This window comes from Rhea americana, unplaced genomic scaffold, assembly GCF_003343005.1.
Source record: "Rhea americana isolate MKP2758 unplaced genomic scaffold, rheAme1 scaffold_402, whole genome shotgun sequence".
In the NCBI taxonomy this organism is placed as follows: domain Eukaryota; kingdom Metazoa; phylum Chordata; class Aves; order Rheiformes; family Rheidae; genus Rhea; species Rhea americana.
Genome location: NW_028186538.1, coordinates 235,692 through 254,639, shown reverse-complemented (window position 1 = coordinate 254,639; position 18,948 = coordinate 235,692). Strand labels below are relative to the sequence as shown.

The following is an 18,948-nucleotide window of genomic DNA, read 5'->3' as shown; positions in this document are numbered from 1 at the left end:
CCACTGACACTCAGCATTCGGCTTCATTTTCCAACCTGGAAAATGTTTCCTCTGAGCTTTCTTGAGAGGGGAAATAGAAAAACTTTGGTCTTTTCAAAGCCTGACATGTTTGTGTGGAAAAAAAGCTCTCTTGGAACGCAGCTGTGGGCCGTTTAGACCTCTGAGCCCATAAAATGAGCTCAATGACCTGTTTGTGTTTTTCTTTCCAACTTCTTTTAAAGCTCTAGAGTCAAAACAGTGGTTTCATTTTAATAAATATTTGCTTTTCTCTGTGTTTTGATCTTTTGCTATTAATGTTTTTAATATTTTTATGTGCATATTGTGGAATTTGCTCTCCCTAGTGTCCCTTTCGCTTCCCACTGACCTCTGTGGACAGGTCGTCTTTATTCTGGAACAGATCATGACAAGCAGATGAGAGGTGTATGTAGGGAAATCGGCTATCTTTCAGCTAAGATATATTGTCTGTAATTAACTTCTAATATAGAAATAATCTTTTGCTGAGCTTGGATCATACTTGGATGCACATATGGAACAAATATATATGGGTTGTCTTCCATCAGAACGTTTTAATAAGTAGTGAATTTGGTAAAGCAGTAAGGTGAATACAAATGGATTGAAGTCTCATTTCCAAGTGCAGAAAGAGTGCCTTTGAACTCTTTCTGATGTTGTATGATGCTTGTTTTGATGCAGACTTTTTTCTAGAAAGCGCTCTTTAACTGCTCTCTTAGGTAGGCAGTTGCATGGAGTGTTTCCTCTGTTTTTGTTGCAGATACCAGGAAAAGATGCCCTAAGGAAGACGACACTGAAGTCACTTGGCCTGACTGGGGGCAGTGCCATCATCAGGTTGGGAGGAGCAAAGTTTGAGTGTTTTATTTTTTCCTTTACTCTAATGGTGAATTTGTTTTGTTTGAAGTACCCAAAAATGCATTGAAGTTCAAAAAGACAAACATCGCAGCATTCAGTAATTACTGTATTTGCCTGTTTATCTGAAACTGCTGCCCAGATGTGCTTCCCACAGCTGCAGATGCTGGCACTGACCAGTCGTATGCAGATTAAAGGGGCTTGTTTGGTTTTCTTTCTTTCCTGCAAGTGAAACAGACAACTCAAAGTTAGTCTCTCTGACTGAGAAGACAGAATCTACTACTTCATTCTTGCCTGCTTTGAATTTCAGACACTAAATTCCCGGTCCCTGCAGTGCCTCCTGCTGACTGGTTTGGAGGGTGAGGTGGGGGACAATGACAGCCTTTCTATGATCTTCTAGCGAGTGCTTTGCAAGATGTACAAGAGATGAGGATGATTAGAATGTGTGCTTTACAGCAGATCTTCGTTTGGGTCCCCCTTTCTCCCCTTCAGAAACTTCAGAGCAGCTAGAACTTGTTCTTTGCGAATGAATGGAAGAAGATGTTTAAGCTTAGGGGTATACTTGAGTCCAGCTGTCTCCTTTGTTTTCTGGTTGTATTGGAAAAGGGAGGGCAGTTCTTAGGATAAATGATTTTGATTTTATTCTTTTTTCTATCTCTTTTAAGGGTTGTCATGAAGAGATGCGGCTCATCTGGTCAGGAGAAGGCTGTGGATGCCATGGCTCAATGTAATGAGCTGACAGTGAGGGCAGGCTACACCAAAGAAGCAGTGGATGTACCCCTGACTCAAACACACACATTCCCRGAGGACTTGGACCACAGTGGTGTGGCCTTGTCTTTACACAGCTGCAGAAACAAGCAAGACTTCGTTAGAGAATCCCATGCCAGCTTGGAGGATGTGTGGCCTCCCTCAGAGCATGAGTCTGCCCCATCCGTCCCTTTTTCCGGAGACGGACAATGTCTTGGGGACTCTACTGTGGCTTCAGCATCTGCTGGATTGCCATCTTCAAAGCTGCCAATATCTTCCTCCAGCCCTGGAGGCCCTTCTAAACCAAAGAAGTCTAAGAACAGCCAAGAATTGCTAAAGGAGCAAGAGCAGGTAAGGCAAGACTTACTTGCAATGAGAGCTTTTTCATCCTGCCTTGCCCTAGTCTGAGTGCCTAAGAAGAGAGAGATTTTTTCACCATTTTAAGATTTTTTTTCCCCCACCATGTAATTTAGAGTTAGGTGCCTTGGTGACATACAGTTCTGACAAGTTCGATAAGAAAGTATTACATTTTAGGCTGCTTGCTGTAGAAAAGATGAGGGGTGGGAATTTAGGAATTTGCATGCTGTCCAGAGGCAATCAGAGCTTTGAAACTCGAGGTATTTTTGAATAGTTCAACTGGAGGCAATATAACTACATTAAAAGTGCAATCCAGAAGAGCCTCAATTTTTGTGCCTCAGATTCCATGAAGAGCTAAATTTCATTACCCAATGCACCCTTTGTCATCTGGATGCTTTGTCTTTTCTAACTGCTATTTACTGTGTAATTTTGCTAAAATGAGCAGAATTTGGCTAGACTTGTGTATTCTAATACTCTGAACGTTCTAACTGCTTGTTGTGACTTACCTTCTGCATGATCTAGGAGATAAAACTTGGTAGAGTTCTATATACAGAAAGGGAAAACCTTTCTAGCTGGATGTAGGATTATGTCCTAGGAACAGAACTGGTCTTAACAGATTTGTTGCAACTTGATCCCATGCCTACCACATACTTCTAGGACAACAGGATCTGAGCAGAAGATGGTCACCATTTCTAACTCTGAGGTTGTAGGGTGTGCTCAGATTTCTTGTCTGAGCCTTTCTGTGCAACACAGAACTCCATATTCAAGCTATGCTAAAAGCAGTGTCCCATGCTGATGACTAGTTAACATTTACTTCCTCAGAGTTTCTTCTGACTGTTTTTGCTTTGACTTCTAGTTTAATTCTTTTGGAGACAGTGTGGTAGAATACAAGGGGTACAGATTATAGAAAAGGAATTTTTCAGTTACAGTTGCATCACTCTTGCCAATTACCAGAGTTAAGTCTTTAAAAAAAGAGATCTGAACCTCTTCCCTTCCCTTCAGTCTAATCCTGTCTCCTCTCTGAGTCTAATTTTCTTAGTATTGCAGATTATGCAGAAATCTTCTGTCTCTTTCCTCTCTGTTTTGGCTTGCATCTAAAAGTGTTTTCTGTCCTATTCTAAATTCCTTGCTCTTTATTAAAGTCTACCTCCATTTAATTCTGCTCCCAGAAAGAGAAGCTCTACACTTATCAGTACTGTTGGTGTCTCTGAATTAAAGATGCATTCATTAAAGTTAAAAATGGTTTAACTGACATAGAGGTAACAGAACTGATGAGTCTATAGTGCTGTTATGCCATCACAGGATGGTCTTTGAATGCTGTCAAGCATACTTTCTTGAAGACAGCTATATGGAATTCATTGCCTTGAGCAAGGTTAGATATGTCTGGCAAGTAACCTAAAATGAAGTACAAGAGACACTGAATTCATAATTTAATGTGGACAAATTACTGTTTGTCAGAGATTGTGTCTCAGATTCTTCAGGATCAGTATTTTTTCCTTGCCCTCTCACTATCTGTGCAYATCACTAGGGCTGGCTTTAACGATGAGAGATCTCCTTCATTGTTTCCCGCTCTTTAATACCTCCTACAGTAGGGAGTGCTGTGCTTAACTTTGGTTCTGATCCAGCCAAGAGATTAAACAAAGGAAGGCCGTAAGTAGGAATAGAGGAAGTCTGAGGTTCAAAGGGAGCTTGATCCATCAGGAACTTAACAAGGACGTGTATATACTCTCACACAGATGCAGAGRCTCTACCAAGGTTGACTTCTCTGTGGTGCGGTCTGTTCTTGGTGGTTTTCTGAATTGTTTAGGAACAGAAGCCAGACCCTAGAAGGACTCTGGAGCAGTTACAGATGTAGCAGAAAGAGACCATGTCAACCCAGTGGTGAATATTTGAGACACATGAGAGTCCATCTAATCAATGTTTTCTAACCTTTTGTAGAAGATTGAGTATAGAGAGTGCTAAACAGTAGGCTGGGCAATGTTTCCAGCCTAATGTGGTGTTCACTTCAGTCATGTTCTCATCTATAAGGGATTTGGAAAGATTGTGCCTGAAAAGGAGAGAAAGAAGAGTGGGAGGGTTTGGTGTTGCTCTTCAGCGGTCCTGTTGTCCTCACTTCTCTTGAACTGCTTTTATTGTTTTACTGGCTATTGCCTTATGTGAGGTTGTGCTGATGAGCATAGAGCTGAATAGTGGTGGCCTAGGGACTCTTAAGATCCAGTGTCTTTCTTAGAATTGTAGTCCAGTTCAAACCACTTTGAGGCACTTCTGGAGCCAGCCTCCCTTCCAGTTTGAGAGCAGCTTTGGAAGCAGCTGCAAATTCTGTTGAGGGGGTTCTGCCCTTGTGTTAAACAGCATGTGATTTTTGACTGCCGTTTTCAAGCGCTTTGATCTGGTGCTTTTGCTGCTGATTGATTACATTTTGTTCCCTCCTCCATTCCTGCCATCCTTCGCTCTCCTTGCTCTCAGCAGCAACATAAGAGCAGAGCTGGCCACATGGCATCTGCTTTTTGTCCCTCTTCAGTCTGGAAGAAAAAACCCAAAACAAAACAAATTATTTTTAAACATCAAAGGTCCATTTTTGTAAAGAATCTTCCCATTAATGCTTTGCCTGTGTGTGGTTTTTGGAATTGAAGAGAGAGACTGGATAAAATCTGTGCCGGCGTCCCTTCGTTTCTTTGGCTGAAGATGGTTTACAGACAGCTGCATGCTGACTTTGATGTCAGAACACTAATTATTAGAAGGTAACTTTACACCAGATTCCCCTGGAGATCAGAGCTCCCTGAGGTGGTGTAGAGGACGTGGGTCTCCAGGGAGAGCTTACTGCTATGGAAAGCACAGTAGCCACAACTTTGCTAAAAGATAAAGACAAATTTTCCTCAACTTACTGCTTACATAGGGCTACAGTAATGACCTTAGAGTGAATTGCATTCTTCCTGACACCTGGCTTTATTGTGTAAGCTGGCATTACATAGACTGCCTAGAAGACACTGCTGTAAATAGATGGCTTCAGCCTGCTGGTGAAAAGTGCTTAACATTTCAACTTTATTAGAAGTAGAGACTTTGAAGAGTTGATATTTTGGGAAGGTGACAAACCATAATGCAGTGTCCTTGGCTCCTGAAAGATGTATAGCTTTCTCTTCTCCTGAGCTATATAATGGAAGATAGGAACTACCTGATAGCAGCCACTCTAGTATTAATAGAAAATTCTTTGTCACAATTGCAGAAAATACCAGATGTGAGATGGACTGGAAAAGAGATGGTACATCTAGCAGATTTTGTAAATTGCTATGGGAAGGTGGTTTTCAGACTCTGTTTGTACTTTAAGATCATTATTGGTGCATTAAAATAAGGCTGTATTGACAGCGTTCAGACTAGGGAAGCCCTGTCAGAATACCTAAGTGAGTAAATGGTGCCTGGCCTGTGCAGGGCCAGTACAGATGTGTACCAGAGAACCAAACAGAGACATTTTGGCTGGATGCAAGATGGATGTCAAGAGCAGAGCATTTATGTCTGGAAAGTAGTTTTGCTTCACAATGCTTACATAGTTCTGATAGGCTGGAGAACGGCTTTAGAGGGATTGCTAGTTCCTGATTGCCAGTTTGTAGTGAAGACCCATTTGTCTGAATGGAGGCATCTGGAAAGCAGCACTTGTATAATAGTTCAAACATACAATAGCCCAGGCAGTCAGCTGGGAGGTGAGTGCTTAGAACTGGGGTACATGGCTGCCTTCTAGTATCCTGTGATTTCTGATGTCTTGGCTGAAGTCTTTAGCCACTACCCTGGTTTGACTGTTTTCTTGGGGAATTCTGTTACTGTTATGATTAGCTAAAGTGCTTGCTGGAGCCAGTAATTAAACGATAAATTTAGGATTTGCTAATGCAGACATTGCATTTTATTCCAGCACCTTTCACAACATGCTGACATAGGGCACGTCTACTCAGTCTTTTTCCCTGGAAGGGGAAGTCTGTCTTCAGTAGCTTCGTATCCAACAAAAGTGTGCTCAGAGTGAAATGAAATTTAAGTCCGTTTGAGGAGATTGAAGTACATTGTTGGGGACAGCTGACTGATTCTCTGGCCTCTGACATTGCTCTGTCCTTGTTAGACCAGCTACCCACAGCAGTTAGGACTCTTGTGCAACAGTGTCTTTCCCAGAGGGTGGCTCTGTGCGCTCAGGATCACTTCTTTATACACACAGCTCAGGGAGTTCTGCAGCTCTGGGCATTCTTTCCCCCTGAGTCCAGGGAAAGCTGCAATCAGAGTCCTTCACCCTCTAGTTAGAGCTGACTCCACTCAACTTTCTAAAAGTAGCCAAGGGTCCCACCCACACAACCTCACTCTTTTAATTTCTCAAATTACCCTTTAGTTCCCACAAATAGAGTGAACATTGCCTTGTAATTTGTGTTGTCTCTTTTGACAATTGAAGGAGACTCCTGTTCCCAAGGGGGCTGTGCCTGGGGGAAGGGAGAATGGATGGAAAGCAGGGAGAAGGACATTCAAGCATTCCTTTGGATTGGAAGGGGTATATGAAGGAATGATGGGAGAAGAAATGAGTACAGGGAACTTCTCTTCTAGCAGCTGCCTACTTTGAATCACAGAACAGTTGAGGTTGGAAGGGGCCTGTGGAGAGCATGTGGTCTAACCTTCCTGCTCAAAGCAGTCAGCTAAAACAGGTTGCCCAGGACCATGTCCGGTCAGGTTTTGAATRTCTCCAAGGATGGAGACTCCACAACCTCTCTGGGCAACTTATTCCGTTGTTCAACTACCCTCACAATGAAGTGTTTTCTTTTTTTTAGATAGAATTTCCTGTGCTTCAATTTGTGCTCATTGCCTCTCATTTTGTCATTGGGAACCATTGAGAAGAGGCTGGCTTAGTTTGCTTTATGTCCTTCCATCAGATATTTGTGCATATTGATAAGATTTCCCCTGGACCTTCTTCTCCATGCTGAATAGTCCCAGCTCTCTCAGCATCTGCTCGTATGAAAGTAGTCCAGTTCCTTAATCATCTTTATGGCCCTTTGCTGGACTCARTCCAGAAGATCCATGTCTGTCTTGTACTGGGTGGCCTAGAAATGGACACAGTACTCCAGATGTGGCCTCACCAGCACTGAGTAGAGGGGAAGAATCATGCCCTTTAACTTGCTGGCAACATTCTTCCTAATACAAGCTAGGATGCCGTTGGCTGCCTTTGTCATGAGTGAGCGTTGTTTGCTCATGTTCAGCTTACTGTCCACCAGGATCCCCAGGTCTTTTTCTGCAAAGCTGTTTTCCAGCTGGCTGACCCCCAGACTGTAGTGGTGCATGGGTTATTCCTCCCCGAGTGCAGGGAAGGCACATCCCTTTGTTGAACTTCATGAGGTTCTTCTCTGCCCAGTTCTCTAGTCTGCTGAAGTCCCTCTGAATGGCAGCACCACTATCTGGTATATCAGTTGCTCCTCCTAGTTTTGTGTCATCTGCAAACCTGCTGAGGGTGCATTCAGTCCCATCATCCAGGTCATTAATAAAGAAATTAAACAGTATTAGATCCAGTGTCAGCCACTGTGAGATACCAGTAGTGACTGATCTCCAGCTAGGCATTGCACTACAGGTCACATCAGCCAGTTTTCAGTCTACCTCACTGTCCGCTCATGTAGCCCATACTTGATCAGCTTAACTATGAGGATGCTTTGGCAGATGGTGTCAAAACTTTTGCTGAAGTTGAGATAAACAACATCAGTTGCTCTCCCCTTATCCACTAAGCCAGCCTTCTCATTGTAGAAGGCTGTCAGTTTGGTTAAGTGCAATTTCCCCTTTGTTGTTTACTCCTGATCACCTTCTCATCCTTCATGTTTCTGAAAATGGTTTCCAGGATTAGCTGCTCCATCACTTTCCTAGGGATTGAGGTGAGGGTGAGGCTGACCGTGCTGTAGTTCTCCATACTCTCCTTCTGGCCCTTCTTGAAGACAAGGGTGATATTTGCTTTCTTCCTGTCCTCAGGAACCTCTTATGATCACTGTGAACTTTCAAAGATAATCAGCAATGGTGCTGTAATAAAATCAACCAGCTCAGCTCCCTCAACTCTCGGTGGGCGATGACACTTCCTTAGGTTCCATGGACTTGTGTTTGTCCATGTTAGGTGTTCCCTAACATAATCTCCTCCACCAAGGGAGAGTCTTCCCTGCTTCAGACTTCCCCTTTGGTCTCAGGGGCTTGGGATTCCTGCAGGCCAGTCTTACCAGTAAAGACTGAAGCGAAGAAGGCATTCAATACATCTACCTTTTCTGTGTCTTCTGTCACTAGGGTCACTGCCCCATTTAGCAGCCAGTCTACATTTTCCATAGCCTTTATTTTACTGTTTATGTACTTGTAGAAGTCTTTCTTGATGTGCTTCACGTTTCTTGCTAGTTTCATCCCCAGAAAGGCTTTAGCTGTTCTAACCCCACCTTTGCGCTCTTGGATAGTGTCTCTGTATTCTTCCTGGGTCACCTGTTTGTTTCCACCTCTTGTATACTTCCTTTTTTTTGTTTGACTGTAGTCAGGAGCTCCTCGTTAAATCCATACGGATGTCCTGCTGCCTGTGCTTGATTTCCTGCTTGTTGGGATGGACCRTTATTGACCATGGAGGAGGTGATCCTTGAATATCAAAGAGCTCTCTTGGACCTCTCTTCCCTCCATGACCAGATACCATGGGATTCTTCCAAGCGGGTCCCTGATTTCTGCCTGCAGCTAAGGCTGACTTCATTGCTAGGTATTTTATAAGCACAAAACAAAAAAAGTTTTCACTGTCCAGAGGAGCTCTCTTTACTGGGTGAGAGGTGATACATACCAGAAGCCAGGTTAAAAAAATTTAAATGTGTACAATGAAACTCTACAGCAAGCCAGTTCCAAGCACTCAACAAGCCAAAAATTAGTTTGCCAAAGCAGAGAATTACTCTCTAGAGTAAGAAGAATGCTCTCAAGTAAGAAGGTACGGCATGGGCCCTGGTTGTGAACTACTGCAGCTGGTTCTGTGGCAAGAGAATGTGAAGGAAAGAAAACAGAAGGTGTGATGAGAGCCAAGGGTATGTGGCAGATGAACAACTTAAAAGGGCAGTTTCTAGGCTATAGTACATATGATAGTACCTGTATTAGCTGTGTCCTGCCTGCAGGATAAGGAACTACTTACATACTGAGAGGTTTGGAGCAGGGTAGAGAGAGGCAGATGACTTTGGGAGAAGAGTCACTTCTGAGTACTTATAACAAGGTTCTAACTAGCTAGAGGTATGGTTCAACTGCAAAATATCTTTGTAATGTAAGTGAAGAGATCCCACAGGTACTCTCTGGAAAGGAGTTATCTGTCCGGACATTAGATGACTGCTGAGCTTTTTATCCTGGGCTGCTTATATAGACAGTTTAGAGTAGCTAGCTCTATTAGCTGTGTGACTCATCTGATAGAATATAGGCTTCTACTGCTTTTKGGGAGGAATTGTGCCCCAGGCTCCATTAACTATAAAGAGTGACTAGTTTCAACATTGGAAACTTCTATATGGTCCATATCTGTTCTTAGTGAGATGAATTCCATACCGTGTGATTGCATTTCAGTTTGCAAATACTGTCCTGCTTTTTGTCCATAACCTTCTAGCATTATAAAAGGAATGTATTTAAAACTAAACTGAGCTCACTTTTATTCTGTAGCTTTTAGAACGAGAGCCGCTTGTATGTCATCTAGACCTACTAGAACCGCTTCCTGCTGGCCCGGAAGACCTCCCTGATGAGTTTTTTGAAGTCACAGTGGATGATGTACGGAAACGCTTGGCACAGCTGCAGAGCGAGAGGCAAGTTTCCTCTCTGTTAGCAACTGAGAATGTTCCATATCTCTTTGTTAAGGAGAGTCATGCTATGCTCCTAAAGGTGGCTGTGATTTCTGCGGAAAGAGTTGTAGATTAATTAATGGATGTGGGATCATAGAATCATAGAATCAGTAAGGTTGGAAGGGACCTCTGGAGATCATCTAGTCCAACCTCCCCGCTCAGCAGGGTCACCTAGAACAGGGTTAGACAGGGCTGCATCCAGGCAGGCCTTGACTATCTCCAGGGAAGGAGACTCCACAACCTCTCTGGGCAACCTGTTCCAGTGCTCTGCCACTCTCACAGTGAGGAAATTCCCCCTCACATTCAGGCGGAACTTCCTGTGGTTCWATTTCTGCCCATTGCCTCTTGTCCTGTCACTTGGGACAACTGAAAAGAGTTTGGTCCCATCCCCTTGACACCCTCCCTTCAGGTACTTGTACACATTGATAAGATCCCCCCTCAGTCTTCTCTCCCCCAGGCTGAAGAGGCCCAGCTCTCGCAGCCGTTCCTCATAGGGCAGGTGCTCCAGCCCTCTGATCATCTTTGTAGCCCTACGCTGGATTCTCTCCAGTAGCTCCATGTCTCTTGTACTGGGGAGCCCAGAACTGGACGCAGTACTCGAGATGAGGCCTCACCAGGGCTGAGTAGAGGGGCACGATCACCTCCCTCGACCTGCTGGCAACACTCTTYCTAATGCACCCCAGGATACCATTGGCCTTCTTGGCCACAAGGGCACATTGCTGGCTCATGGTCAGTCTGTCATCCACCAGCACTCCCAGGTCCTTCTCTGCAGAGCTGCTCTCCAGCAGGTCAGCCCCCAGCTTGTACTGGTGCCTAGGGTTATTTTTCCCTAGGTGCAGGACTCTGCACTTGCTCTTGTTGAACCTCAGGAGGTTCCTCTCTGCCCAGCTCTCCAGCCTGTCCAGGTCTCTCTGAACAGCAGCACAGCCCTCAGGTGCATCAGCCACTCCTCCCAGCTTGGTATCATCAGCAAACTTGCTGAGGAGGCACTCTGTCCCCTCATCCAGCTCACTGATGAAGAAATTGAACAGGATGGGACCCAGTACTGAGCCCTGGGGGACTCCACTAGCCACAGGCTTGACTCCACGCCACTGATGACGACCCTCTGAGCTCTGCCTTTCAACCAGTTCTCAATCCACCTCACTGTCCGCTTGTCTAACCCACACTTCCTCAGCTTGTCTAGGAGGATGTTATGCGAGACAGCGTCAAAAGCCTTGCTGAAGTCAAGGTACACAACATCCACTGCTCTCCCCTCATCTACCCAACCAGTCACTCCATGATAGAAGGCTATCAGGTTGGTTAAGCAGGATTTCCCTTCGGTGAATCCACGCTGGGTACTCCTGATCACCTTCTTTTCCTCCATATGTCTGGAGATGACATCCAGGTGATTAATGACTAGACCTGGAAATCTCTACCTTTTATGCAATCAAAGCACAAGGGCCAGGTCATACTTTTGTACCAGGACCTGTGTTTTTGTGTGAACCAGTTGACTATTTGTGTCATGGGATAATGGACTCGTTGGATGCTGAAAATTTAATCATGAAGTGTTTGTGATGCTTGTCTGGTGCTAACTCTTTCTGAGAAGTTCAAACCAGCTGGGCCCTCACTAAGCAAGGAATAAAAGAAAGATTCATACCAGTCTTCTGTGTTTCAGGGAGTTATTCATAGACACTTAATACCCTACCTCTCTTTCTTTTTTTTTCTCTCTTCCTCTGAAAGAGAAGCCACTAACTTTATAATTAATGTGCCTGTATTAGTTAGAGGCCCGAAGTAGTGGTGAGCTCCTGCTCTCTGCGTTTTGATCTCACTGAACATTGAATTTTAGCAATTAAATGGCTAGAATTTGTAACGTGTGGTGGGCAAATATATGAACACGGTGATCCAGTTCCAGAGGAATAATTCCCAGTGACTTCAGTAGTAGCTAGTAGCATTTTCAGCCAGTAAAAAAAACCTTGTATTCTAAGTAATGGAATTATCTTTTATTTGACCTTATCATAAAAGACCAACTTTGAGACATTATCCAAATGGGAATAATGCAAAATCAAACTTAATCAGAAATCAAGACATGAAGATGTTTGGGATGCTCCCAGAGGGAAGAAAGTAGTATGGGAAACTGGGCTAACTGTACATTCTGCTGTTCGAGTAGTTTGCTGTCAAATACTTTGACTTTATTGTACTGTTATTCCTGTTCTGAACTAAAACCTCAGCTTAAGTAACTTTCACATCACAACAGCATTTTGCCATCTATATATTCCTTAATGAATTAACTTTGTGAGTATATTTAGTTTCAAGTAGATCATAGTATTTCTTTAAACATTACAATATTCTGTGAAACTACAGGATAGTGTTATACTATGGCCAAGTCTGAGTAGAACTTTCTGCTTTAAAGTTGATTTCCACCCCACTGGCCCTTCCCAGGCCTCTGAAATCCACATGAGTACACAGATTGGCTTGGAAATTGTTCTGCCACTTGTGGGTCTGGAGTAGTTAGTGGTACAAATGTATGGTCATTTGGTCGGGGGTTACTGGAATACRCCCCCCTCAAAAAGGACCTCATTTCCAAATTTGCTGATGCTTGTAACCCYTTTTCCTCCCATGGTTAAGGATAAAAATAAAGGCAAGTTCCACAAGAAACTGGTGTCAGTTGGCTGCTGATCTCAGCTGGTGAATCTTGCCCAGAATTAGCTGCACACAATGCAATATTTTAAACGTGGTTAGAATATAATTCCAGTTTCATGAAGAGCAGAGAATTCATATGATTCAGGAACTTGGTACACAAAGAAGGAATGGAACAGGTTAGTTTGCTGTTCACTTTTCAAATTTTTAATTGGTGCTTTCAGATCATTTTGAAATGTCATGTGCCAGCTGAGCGTTCTAGGTATGGTTGGTGAAGTAGCCCTTTAGTTGTTTTGTTCAGCRTCTATTCCTGAGATACCTTAATAATTCTCAAATATAGAAAGAAATCCTTCAAACTGTGTAGACACAGGATGATTTAATAATAGAATGAAATTGCAATTATTCGATCAGATGTTTCACGAAAATCTATCCTGGTAAATAGGTTATTCAGAATTAAGAATTATTCGGAATGCTGAAATGAGGGAAAGGGACTGAAGCTGAACATGGAATAGAAAGGTATCCGCTAGATCTAAGCGYAGTTCTTTACTTAAAGGAAAATACATAATTATTTTTCTGAATTTACTGTGTCATCTTAAATACTGATAGATTGTTTTGCACCTGCTAATCCTTTTGAAAGACCAGTCCACAGCCTTGCTTCATTCATTGTCTGAAATGTCCCATTCCTGTTCTGTTTCCTTTGCGCTAATTAATACCCATTAGTTCTTATGCCAACATTGTTTTTTCAGCTTCAGTAGCTCTTTTTCCTCCTTAGAGTAATCGTGTCCCACTTCAGTCTCTGTTTTATTGGATAAATAAATCCAACTTTTTTTGCATATAATCTCAGAAATATTCCTCTGATTATCTTTGTGGCAATCTTGGCATCTACTTCAGTAAACATATTTTTCTTTTACAGAGTAAAAATAATTTTAAACAGTATTGTAGATGATACTCACTAAATCCATGTATGTGCAAGGCACTAATATTCCCTATCTGTATAAGTATTTTGCTTCATACAGCCTGGTAAATACTTCTTTCCAAGATCATCCCATCGTGTTGGCATGTTATAAGCCTTCTTATGATCAGCTTCTCTGCTTAGATTTTTCTCAGGTTTCCGATTTGTGAGCTTCTACCTTATAGTAGAAAAAATACTCTGTTTTGTTACTTCAGTTTACAGGATTGTTCACTTTCAAAGTATTAATATTTCTCTATCTTGTAAGTGTCTCTCTAATTTGTATCATAAGCAAAGTTCATTAGAACACAGTAAGTTTTCCTGCAAAATTTATTAAATGTATCCCAAAAGGGATTCTAAAGGAGTTGCACTTGCAACCTTACTCTAATCCTCATGGTTCTCCTTTTAACACAATTACTTTTTCTTCACTTTATTGCTTTCTCTTGCCTTAAAAATCTTTAAAGAATCCCTATCTTCTCTATCTAAACTGATGATTTTCCATGTGGATAAATTATACTTTTCTGATTTTATATAGATTAAAGCTTCTGTTTTGCCTTTGTCTAGAAAATAAATTACCTTATGAAAGAACATAGCAGATTAGCAGGGTACCTTCAGTACCTCCTCAGTTGCATTTTATCCATTGTCTATTTTCTTTTTCTTTTAAAATATGATTTAATCTAAAGCCTTTAAAGTCTTTAAAGACTTTAGAGAATTTGAGGATATAGTGCTGGTACCAAGCTGGGGAAACTGCAAATATAGAGAGAGTGGAATTTTGGAGCAAAGAAGACATCTAGAAGAACATCAGTCTGAATTTGTGGGTAATTGCATGCATGCATGCCTATGTATACACTACTTGTATACAGACCAGAAGTTTGCAATTCTTAGCTGTTAGAGCAACATGACCTGGGGGTAAAGTAGTGGAAGTTTTAAGATTTTGAGTGGAAAGCACAGCAGGTGGGGAACATACAGTGAGGGATATATGGTAAGCAGTTGTCATCTGTCCTGCTTGGGCAGGACATTTTCTTAATAAAAGTATATCTTAGAGTGGTGGGAGTTACACCCTGTCTTTTTTCCCTTGTATCTAGGAAACGCCTGGAAGAAGCTCCACTGATGACAAAATCTTTGAGGGAGGCTCAGCTGAAGGAAAAGTTAGAACGTTACCCAAAGGTATCCTTTTTCTCTCTCCAGTCCCTCTGGATAGTCCAAACTTGCAGCTTAAGTAGCTTTGGGAACCAAATGTGACCAACAGAATCTTGAGCTGCTTATAGGGAGGCTTTTCATGTTCCATTTCCTTTTAGCAGTTGGTAGCACCCACTGCTACCGTGTGAAATCAGCTGGCTTGTAATGATGTGGTTGGGCATCAGGCTCCTTTTATTTCCTTCCAAATGGTTGAAAACCCTTATGGTATACACACGTCAGTCTATGTGATTGAGCTTTCCTATCTACTTCTCCTCTATGGACTCTTAGTTTCAATAGTATCTCATTACACATTAAATGATAATATGGACTAGAAAGATCTTAATCTGTAAATAGGATCCTAACACAGTTCTTGTCTTTGATGCTTCACTGCAAAGAAGTAAGAAATGAAGTTTCCAAATTAGGTGCTAACTGACCACCACTGTAAATAGAATGATGCTACCTATTTCAGCATATATACAGCATAGGGACTGTGTGACTGGGAGGCTTCCTACTACTGCGAACCCTCCAAGATGCTGTTTTATTGTCTATACTTGTCCATGTTTGGAACCTAGGGTGACTTTCTACCTTATCTGAGTGTCGCTTAGCACGGGGAGCTTGGAGCTTCTACTCTCTGAATATGTGCTGTTACACTGTACATGATACTRTTGTAATTCAGCTCTTACAGTCTTTGGAAGTCAGACAGTCCATATTCTCTGAGGAGCTGCGCAGTCATGGGAGCCTGTAGAGTAGAATAGCTCAAATCTCCCCATTTGTAAGAAACTTGCTATAAATTCTAAACCAAGGGCAAGCCTCACAGAATAGCTGTACACAATTGACCTAATGTGCTTTGCTTATGACTAGGTGGTGCTGAGAGTACGTTTCCCAGACCGTCATGTTCTACAAGGGTTCTTCCGTCCTAGTGAAACTGGTAAGAGCAATTTCTACTTCAGTCTCTGTGACTGCAGCTAACATCTCTCGTCACTGGTTATTGGCAGGGTGAAAGAGAGTCGCTCTGGATAGATCTTTCTGCTGCCCAGGAGAGCAATACTGCCCTGAAGAAGCAGCAATAGCTAGCTATGCCATTATTGTAGGGCCCCTGAACTTGATGAGAAAAGAGTCTGAGATAATACCTTAGTTAAAGGGAATTTATTTCCAAGACTACTTGATGGAGGCTATGTCAGGCTGCTTGATGGTGAAATCTTTGTGCCCAGGAAACTGTCCTACTTGATATCCCATTACTTGTGCTCAAATGGTATATAATTGAGCTACAGCTTATTTCAGACAGACTCTGTAAGAGAAGACTTGGTGGGGCAAGAGATGAGGTTGAACATTTCCTTTATTTTAAAGATTAAAAAGTAAAAAAAAGAGGGTGGTAGCCTTCTGTACTATATTCATAGTAGCAGGGGTTGGATCATTCTTTAGTCATCAATTCACAAAAGATAGTGAGTCAGACTACATGTCAAGTAGCTCTCACTTGCTAATATAGATCCTCTCCTTATGAGCTAGCAATCATGGTTACCCACACATTTTTATATGGAACAAGAACTGATGACTAGTGACTAGAGTCTAAGCTAGCTTGTCTCTGCAGATCTTGCAGCTGTTATTGGATTTGCTAGGAAAGATTTCACTGGGATCCTTATATTTTGCCAAGGGACCAGAACACACAGGTTTGTTTTCTGCAAGATATTTGTAATAGTGACAGCTGTAGGGTTCATTCAGGGAAAGGGCAACCTGCACACATTGCAAAGGACAACTCTGCATATTCAGACTAGCCCTTTGGGCCAGCACCTGAAGAAACAGCTGTCATCCAGGAAACCTTTCTACCCTCCTTTTTTTTTTTACAGTTGGCGTTTTGAGAGAGTTTGTAAGAAGCCACCTTGCRGATGCAGATTTGCCATTCTACCTGTGTGAGTGTGCTGTTGGTAATATTTGGCCCTATTTTACAAAGCCTRTTCCTAGCTGTGATTGCTCTGATGTGTATGGGATTTTGTGATGCCATGAGATAAGACCTGAGGAGGGATTTCTTCTTCAAATGTGACCTCAAAGTGGAAAGAAGGTATAACTCTGGCCAGTTAGCCACATTATGCTTCTGCCTAATATGAAGCACATGTGGGCAGTGAGAACATGTCCYGCTTTTGAAAGGCAGCAATCCCTCATGTATCTGCTGTATTTATTGTTTTGGTTGCTGGGTGGTCCTGTTTTGTAACTTGTTTTTTAACTTCAGTTATTGCACCTCCCAGAATCATCTTGAATGATGAAAGTTTGACGCTCTTTGAGGTAAGGACTCAACGTGTGCTCTTTCGTTCCCTCTCTGACATGCTACTTCTTCCACTCACCCCAACATGCCTTAGTAGATTTTAAAAGAAGTTGTAAAATGTCATGATCCCTGTGGATTTCTGCGTAGCCAAAACTAATGGAACCAGGTGTTTCAGAGCACAAGCTCTTCACCAGAAGAGGTCCACCTTGTGCAGCAATAAGTAGTTTCATGATGGTGGGGGTGGAGGGTTCATATTGTTGTATAGATAGACTCTGTGCCCTATGGAGCCTGCACTGTATGTAACCTTAAAGGTTATTGCATGAGCTGTGTAAATGACTTTGCTGTATTTGTGGTTGGCCCAGTATAGTAGGAGATGTGGTACTGGTTTTGGATAGATGACTGTTTAACTTCTACAGCAGAAGCTAAATGCCATATTAGACGAAAATCTACCTTTTYGGTAGTCATTGTACAAGAGTTTACTATAAGCTAGCTTATACATTGTAAAACACATACTTTATGTTGTAATTTTTTCTCAGCAGCTGAAATTTAATTTTTGGAGGTTATTTGCAAACGTCAAAGTGGTGATGAAATCTCTGATCAGAGACTGTTGGCTGCAGAAACCACACATCTCCTAAGAAGAGACTGACTGAGTGACTTTGCGAGTGACTGCCTCAGACTCACCATGTTTAATGGGAGTCATGCAGAATGTTGTGGACATTTGTAGAGTGATGGACTGAAGATCACTTGCAGGGTGAAGGGTCAAGCAAGTTGTAGTGAGAGTTTTTGATTGATGCCCCTGAGGGACAAGAAAGGGCAGAGTGGAGAAACAGCGAGAGAGAAAGGGACTTTTGAAACAACATACTGAATTAAGAAGGGATTAGAATGCCTCTGAAGTTGTTTGTAATAGAGCTTTCCAAATTCCACACAACTTCCTGGCCAAACCGTGTGGAAGAGATACAAGCACAGCTCTTCTTAGGCTATTGCCTGTTCAGAGAGTCAAATAATTCAGCTCTCCATGTTCACACTCAGAAGTTTCTCACCTTTCTAATATGCTGTTAATATTTTTTTGCCAAAATTTGAATATTTGAGTTTGGTTTATTGATGTCCAAGTTGCTCCTCTTACTGTCACAGTGCCTGTGACAGGTGTGGCTTCCTAGAGAATCCTGAGCATATCACAGCCCTGTTTGGTTTTGTRGTTCAGGAATGGCTATGCAGTAGCTTTTGGCCTCCACCCAGCAGCACAGCGTGCGGACTACTGTTTCTATCAGCCTTTCTGCTCTCTACTTAAGCATTGCTTCTGTTTGTGTGTGCAGCATGCCTGGCAGCCTTTCTTCCATTTGACAGGAAAGGGACACTGTGTACTGGTAAGACTTAATGCCATCCTGGGTGGGGGAGAGGAGCCAGACCAGTGATTTTTCTCTTTAAACCTTTCTTTTTATATATGTATTTTAATTGATAACGGAAATACCAGTGTCTTTGAACCAGGAGATTTTGCCACTCGGGCATGAAGGCAGGTCTTCCCAGCTTCCTCTGATTTTGGGGCAGTAGATGGGGGAGAGATGGCACAGCACTGTCTCACATGGTTACTATGGGGGGAAATGCAAAAGACCAAATTTGTCTTCAAATTTCTGGGAAATCCCAGGGAAAGGAAACTGGCTATGATTGCATTGCTATTGATGCATTTGAAAAACATTCATAGGATCGGCAAGTAATAAGTATTCTGCCCTTGTTAGCTTTTTCTGAGGCCAGGGGTAGCCTTATAGCTGTGACTAGTACAAACTGATCTGATATGTCACATGCACTGCTCTCTGCTTTTCTCTTTTTTCCGCCTGAGCTCTCATCTCTGAGCACATCCCTCACCTACAGCTCTGTGACATGTTTATTGGAATCCTTTTTTCACCCTTCCAAAGTGTGGTTTCTCTACTGTTCTTACCAACAGCTGTTTCCTGGATAAGATGGATGTTTTTCTGTCTTTTTCTAAGATCTGGCTGGAATACTTCCCGGATTTCCTGTCCCAGCCTTCTGACTTCTCTTGTGCCCTTACAAAATAAACTACTTCTTTTCAGTATCTCTGTGAGTTTTTTTTTTTCCATGCCACATTTCTCCTTAGTATCCAACAATGGACTTGCAGTTTTGACCTTTTTTTTTTTTTTTAA

At 42.4% G+C, this 18,948-nt stretch overlaps 1 protein-coding gene across 3 annotated transcripts in view; it reads left to right on the top strand.

The window, feature by feature from the left end:
• Positions 1-18,948, top strand: part of ASPSCR1 (ASPSCR1 tether for SLC2A4, UBX domain containing) — a 54,509-nt gene that overhangs the window by 18,400 nt on the left and 17,161 nt on the right. For 2 of the 3 annotated variants that reach the window (XM_085314388.1, XM_085314389.1), the window contains 7 exons: positions 770-843; positions 1,527-1,959; positions 9,616-9,755; positions 14,442-14,523; positions 15,397-15,463; positions 16,380-16,442; positions 16,760-16,812. In XM_085314388.1, the coding sequence (XP_085170514.1) occupies positions 770-843; positions 1,527-1,959; positions 9,616-9,755; positions 14,442-14,523; positions 15,397-15,463; positions 16,380-16,442; positions 16,760-16,812 (912 nt within the window). The remainder of the gene's footprint in view (positions 1-769; positions 844-1,526; positions 1,960-9,615; positions 9,756-14,441; positions 14,524-15,396; positions 15,464-16,379; positions 16,443-16,759; positions 16,813-18,948) is intronic. The other variant, XM_085314390.1, reaches the window with a different exon arrangement.